This window comes from Chrysochloris asiatica, unplaced genomic scaffold (assembly GCF_000296735.1).
Source record: "Chrysochloris asiatica unplaced genomic scaffold, ChrAsi1.0 scaffold00075, whole genome shotgun sequence".
NCBI lineage: Eukaryota > Metazoa > Chordata > Mammalia > Afrosoricida > Chrysochloridae > Chrysochloris > Chrysochloris asiatica.
Genome location: NW_006408593.1, coordinates 15,336,915 through 15,343,274, shown reverse-complemented (window position 1 = coordinate 15,343,274; position 6,360 = coordinate 15,336,915). Strand labels below are relative to the sequence as shown.

The 6,360-nt window shown below is 36.3% G+C and overlaps 1 protein-coding gene across 1 annotated transcript; it reads right to left on the bottom strand.

Moving 5' to 3' along the window:
- Positions 1-1,800: 1,800 nt before the first annotated feature.
- On the bottom strand, positions 1,801-2,739 carry LOC102819517 (olfactory receptor 4C46-like). Its single transcript, XM_006865116.1, has one exon. The coding sequence runs from the start codon at positions 2,737-2,739 to the stop codon at positions 1,801-1,803; it is 939 nt and encodes a 312-aa protein (XP_006865178.1).
- Positions 2,740-6,360: the final 3,621 nt, after the last annotated feature.

Below are 6,360 nucleotides of genomic sequence, written 5' to 3'. Positions count from 1 at the left end.
AAGATGTTCTCTCCTGATACTATCAATCCTGATACAATCAAGATGTTCTCTCCCAAGATGGCGGCTCCTGGAACAGCTGAGTGTCTTGATCCAGAATGCAATGGATTTTTGGATTCCCTTCAAATTCTCCAGCTGTAAACTCTCCGATCCTCCAAACATATCTTTATATTTGTTTCAGAGTTCCAACACTATCTCATGAGCCCTCTTGGCCCGGTGTTCCATGTTGTTGTTGACCAAGCTGCTCACTACAGGTCTACCCAATCTGCCTTTTTGAAGGAGTAATTGTTACTGGGCACAAAATACACACTGGGTCAAAAATATGTGTTTGTTTGTTAATGAATGAAGCAAGAAATGGAATGCATTTATGCTGAAGTTATTTTGTGTGTTATCAGCACATATTTAAAAACAACTTTAATAGTGAAATTATACCAAAGATCAATGAACATAGAAAATTAACATACAGAGATTGCATTCATAACATAGTAAAATCGAGACAGCAGGAAGAATAGCATGGTTAAATATTTGCTCAGACATTGAAGCATTTTGTTGCATTTCCTATATTTTGGTTTGTTTCTGTTGTTGTTGCTAAGCACCTTCAAGTCAGTTCTGATCCATAATGACTCTGTATAGGGTTTCTGAGGAGCAACTGGTGAGCTAGAATTGATGACCTTGTGGTTCAAACAATTTTGCAGTCCAGCATATTAACCCACAGCGACACAAACAGATTCTGGTTTTCCAACATGAGGTCTAGAAATCTCTGCATCTGTATTGCATAAAGATAGGAAAAAGTACCCTGTTGTGCAGTACTATTTTTCTGTACATTTTATTCAATTTGTTAATCTTCCTTTATACTTTTAATTATCTATTAAATACCTATTATGCACCAGACAGTGTCCTTCATGCTAGAAACCATTGTTTTTAGTGGGCAAGTACTTTATGAAGTATGGCTTTAATAAATACCAATCTCCACCAAACATTCAAATATTCTTTTATTTGAGCCATCGCTCTTTCTGTTGGATTGTCAACCTACAATGGGCGACATGAATAATATTAAATGGTTTTCATTTCCATTAGGAAATTTAGAGACATGACCTAATCCTCATAGCCTACTATAGAGATTAAGTGACTCATCATGGTTTCAGCATTTCAACATTTGGTATGATAATGTTGCTGACAACAAATGACCAAAATTGCGGTACATGAAAATTGGCAAAGAAATTAGTAAAGATGATTAGATTTCTAGTTATAGCTAATAAACTAGCTTATGCAATGTTAACAGCACAGTTCCCAGTTCAATAAATAGTATCTATTATAATTATCTCACCTACCATCGTTGCTTTACAAAGTATTATACCAATTTAAAAAATGGTCTGTGAAATCAATCAAACTTTGGTTCCCAATTCTTTCATACATCTGCTTTGGTACCATGCCAGTTCCCCCATTCCCTTACTGTAAATTTAATAATAGAAGCACCAATATCTTGTCATTTAAACAGTTTGTTGCTCAATGCCAATAAAGTATTTTATGTCTTTTACTTTTTTATCAAACAGAAAGGTCATGCACACATTAACATGGAGAATGCTAACAAAATCAAGTCTGAATTTGGTCAAACTTTCAAGTATGCAAGGTATGCTCCTGGGTTTTAGGTTTTCAATCTTTTCTTGTACCTACTTCTAATCTGCTAAATGAAAAACCAATTCATTGTAATGATTTAGTTCTTGAAATTCATCTCATAAGTACTTATCTCTGAAATCTTTTGACCCTTTCCTCAGTTGAATCAATCTTAAGATCTAGAAACATTTATTTGTCAGCTGAAATAGCTTGCCTACTGCAAAGTTTCATAATGGCACTTTTCATCTGGGCATTTCTGAAGGTATAGATTAAAGGATTTAACATGGGAGTGATGGCGGTATAGAACACAGTAACTGCTTTGTCAATAGGCAAAGGTTCAGGTGGTCTCATGTATACAAATATGCAGGGCACAAAAAATAAGATGACCACTGTGATATGGGAAGCACAAGTTGAGAGGGCTTTGCGTTTCCCCTCTGAGCTCTGGGTTCTTAGGGAGTACAAGATGACCACATAGGAAAGCAGCAAAAGGAGAAAGTTGAGCAGGCAGATGAACCCACTGTTGGCTGCAACAAAGAGCCCTAGAATGTGGGTATTAGTACAGGCAAGATTGAGCAAAGGATTTAGATCACAACTAAAGTGATCTATGATGTTAGGGCCACAGAAGGGTAATCGAAATATAAAAAGGATCTGTATGGTAGAATGAAGAAAGCCTCCCATCCATGAGACTCCTACTAGAAAACCACACACTCTTCGATTCATGATGGTTGTATAATGCAAGGGTTTGCAGATGGCTACATAGCGGTCATAAGCCATCACAGTAAGAAGGATAATCTCAGTACCTCCAAAGAGATGTTCTCCGAAGATTTGTGTCATACAACCACTAAATAGAATCGTCTTCTTTTTATGGACTGAATCTACAATCAGTTTAGGGGTGGTGACAGATGAATAGCAAGTATCAATAATAGAGAGATAAGCCAGGAAAAAGTACATGGGGGATGCCACCAATGGGCTGGCAGTGATGGTGACCACAATGAGCACATTTCCCACCACAGTGACGGTGTAGATGACAAAAAACACAGCGAATACGATTTTCTGCATTTTTGGATCTTCTGTAAGCCCCAGAAGAACAAACTCTGTCACGTTGTTCCTACTCTCCATGAATTTCATGTCACTGTTACCATTCCCTGCAAAAAGAAAAGATGAATATTCTTGGATTTACTAAGCTTTTTTATTCTAATAATCAATACATGTATTCATTATATTGATTTACATATTTCTTTTAGATTTTTGAAAGGTAGATAAAGATTCTAGGTCTATTTTTTCCTTTCATTGTGATAAATCTGTAACAAAATACATACCTATTTAACATTTGTCATATATACATACATATATAACAACTAAATATATACATATACACACTATATATATTGTTGTTAAGTGCCATTAAGTTGTTTCTGGTTCATAACGACCCTGTCTGGGATTTTCTAGGAGAGACTGATGGGGTTGACCCACCGATCATGCAGTTTGCAGTCCATTGCTAATCCATACATATACAATGATATATCAGTCAGTTAATTGTATAATTTCATAACACTGACTTATTTTCATTATATTGTTAGACCACCTTCTTTATCCATTTCAAAAATGTCCTATCAACCGTAACATAAGCTCAATGTTCCCTAAGCATTGAGTATTTCTTTCTTTCTCACTCGGCCAGCCCCTGCCAACCATTAATAATCTTTGGTCTCTGTACAGTTTCTATGCTAGTTATTCCACATTGTTATTGTTGTTAGGTGCCATTGAGTTGGCTTTACCTGATAGTGACCCTGTGTACAATAGAATGTTTTAACTGCCTTGTCTCTAATCATCACAGCAACTGTTGTTGATATGATGTGTCAGTCCTCTCACTGGGGGTCATTCTCTTTTTTGCCAAACCTCCACTTTACCAAGTTTGATATCCTTCTTCATGACTGGTACCACCTCATAACATGTCAGAAGTATGAGAGACAAAGTCTCATCATCCTGGCTTCTAAGAAGCATTCTGGCTATACCTCTTCCAACACAAATTTATTCTTTTGGTGGTCCATGGTACCGTCAGTATTCTCCTCCAACCACATAATTCAAATGCATTGATGGTTCTATTATCTTTTATATTCACTGTCTAACTTTCACATGCATACAAGGCTAAATAAAACATCATGGCTTGGTTCAGTTGTATCTTAGTCCTCAAACAGATATAGCTGCTCTTTAGCATTTTAAAGAGGTATTTTTTCAGGAGATTTACCTAATATAATATATAATTTGATTTCTTGACTGCTACTCCATGGTTGTTGATTGTGGATTCAAGCACTTATATTTCATATAATTGGGATAGATATCTGTCCATTTATGACTGACTTACTTTACTCAGAACAATGTTTCCAAAGGTGAAATTTCCTCTACTATGTATCAGGACTTGAATTCACTTCATGGATAAATAGTTTCTCATTGTATGCATATACCATAATTTATTTGTGTAATTATCTGTTGATGAACATTAAGGTGATATCCTTCACCTTTTGCAAATTGTGAATAATGTTATAATTAACTTGAGTGTTTGAAGTCACGCCAAAAATTATTTCTAGAAAATTATACACATTTTTCCCAATAGAGAAGTTTATGCAAAGCAGTTTTATCCACAGAATATTAAGATATAGATATAAAAACATATAGCCTGTTGATATTCTCATATATTAAGAAAACGTTTGGTACTTTTTTCCTGCGAGGCCTCTTCAGCTGCTGTGGTTGTGTGCCTTCAAATCAATACTGACTCAAATGACGGAGAAGAACTTCATTGTAGGGTTAACTGCAATACCCAAGGCTGGCCATTTAAACTCACCAGTCTCTCAATACAAACCCTAGCTATGTGTCAGAACCAACTCAGTGGTACTTAACAGCAGCAACAGTCTTTCAAGGAGCAGATTTCTGAGTCTTTTCTCTAGCAGAGTATTTGTTGTCTGTTAGTTTGCAACCAAACACTTAACCAATGTGCTGTCAGGGTTCCTTCAGCCCCTGTCCTCTCTCTAATCTCCCTGGAAAGCAGGTTTCCAAACTTTTCTTCACAAATGTTGAAAATTATTGTTACAGTGACTACATGTTTTGGTTTTAAAACTAGAAAGAACTGAATTAGAATCTTTCATTTGAAACTCATATTTAACAATAATATCAAAATGTGAAGTTACTGTTTCTAAGCATATTGTTCTAGACATATCAGGCTCTACATTCTTCTGAAAGGCACTCTGGTAGTGTTGTGGTTATGAATCAGGCTGAGAACCTCAAGGTCAGCAATTCAAAACTACCAGCTGTTCCATAGGAGAAACATGAGGCTTTCTGCTCCCATAAAGATTTACACCCTAGAAACTCTGAACAGGGTCGCTATGAGTCAGAACGACTCCATGGCATATAACCACCACTACCACCATATACTTCTGTAGAAGATGTTTCCATCTCGCTAACCTTTCCCTGAACAATTCTGCACTCTTCTACTTACATCACACCAAAATGACAGTATTTCCATGAGGGAATCAAATCATGTTCTTTTAAAAAGTTCTTTGAGCTTTGGGACACAAAAGAAGTTAAAGGAGATAAAAATAGGCTAAACAGTGGATAGGCAACAGTTTTCCAAAGAAATTATGGTGGACAGCCCTTGCTAATCTCAAAAATCTCATAGGAACACTGTATAGGGCTTCCAAGAAGCAGCTGGTGGGTTTGAGTCACCTATCTTGGGTTGGCGGTCAAATGCTTAACTTATAGTACCACACCAGCATGTTGGTATTCCCAAATATTAAGAAAAATATAGCACTTTTTTTTTTTTTTTTTTTAATCATGAAGGACCCCTTCTCCTTTCCCCATGGCATTGCTGTGTGTTTTCAAGTCAATTGTAACTCCTAGAGATCCTGTAGGAGTAGAATTGTGCTATAATGCTTTCCAGGCTGCAGTCTTAAAGAGAGCTGATTACCAAGTCTTTCCTAGTGTGTAGTACCTTGTGGGTTCAAAATTCAAACTTTTAGTTTGCAGCCTCTAGTGTTGTTAAATGCCATTTAATCAGGTCTGATTTATAGTGGACCTGTATAAGCTTTTCAAGGTTGTAAATCTTTGCAGGAGCAGAAAGCCTATTTTTTCAGAGTAGCAGGTAGGCTCCTGACTTTGTGGTTTGCAGTCAGTGTGATTCTACAGAGCCTGCCCCCACCACCTCTCTTTTTTTTCTTTAAAGCTTTATTGTGAATTGAGTGATAGTTTACATGGAGAACATTAGTTCTGCATTCATCTTATCATATTTTGTTTCATTACAATGATGATAATTCCCTTTATCCATCATATTTGCTTCTATTCCCTCTGTTTTGTTTTGTTTTTATGTACGCAAAAACACTCAGGAATATACAATCATTTCAATAACAAAAAGACACATTCTGCAAGCCAGTCTCCTGCTCATCAGCACACAGCCTTTTTTTTACCCATGAATCTAGACTCCTTTTGACTTGCAACTCCTGTTTTCTTCTCCAATCTCCCTGCAAAGGATGACCTCCAGTCTCTTCTAAAAAATATATTGAAAATGATTGTCACAATGGCTAAATGTATTGGATTTAAAACTAGAAAGTACAGATTAGCATCTTTTATATAAAACTCTTTGCATCTGGGATACATTTCTTGGCATCTTACATCCTTGTTTTTTATCTGTAAGAGGAGATAATAATGTCCACCTCATTGGTTGTTCTGAGAGGTGATTGAGGGAACACATGTGAACACATG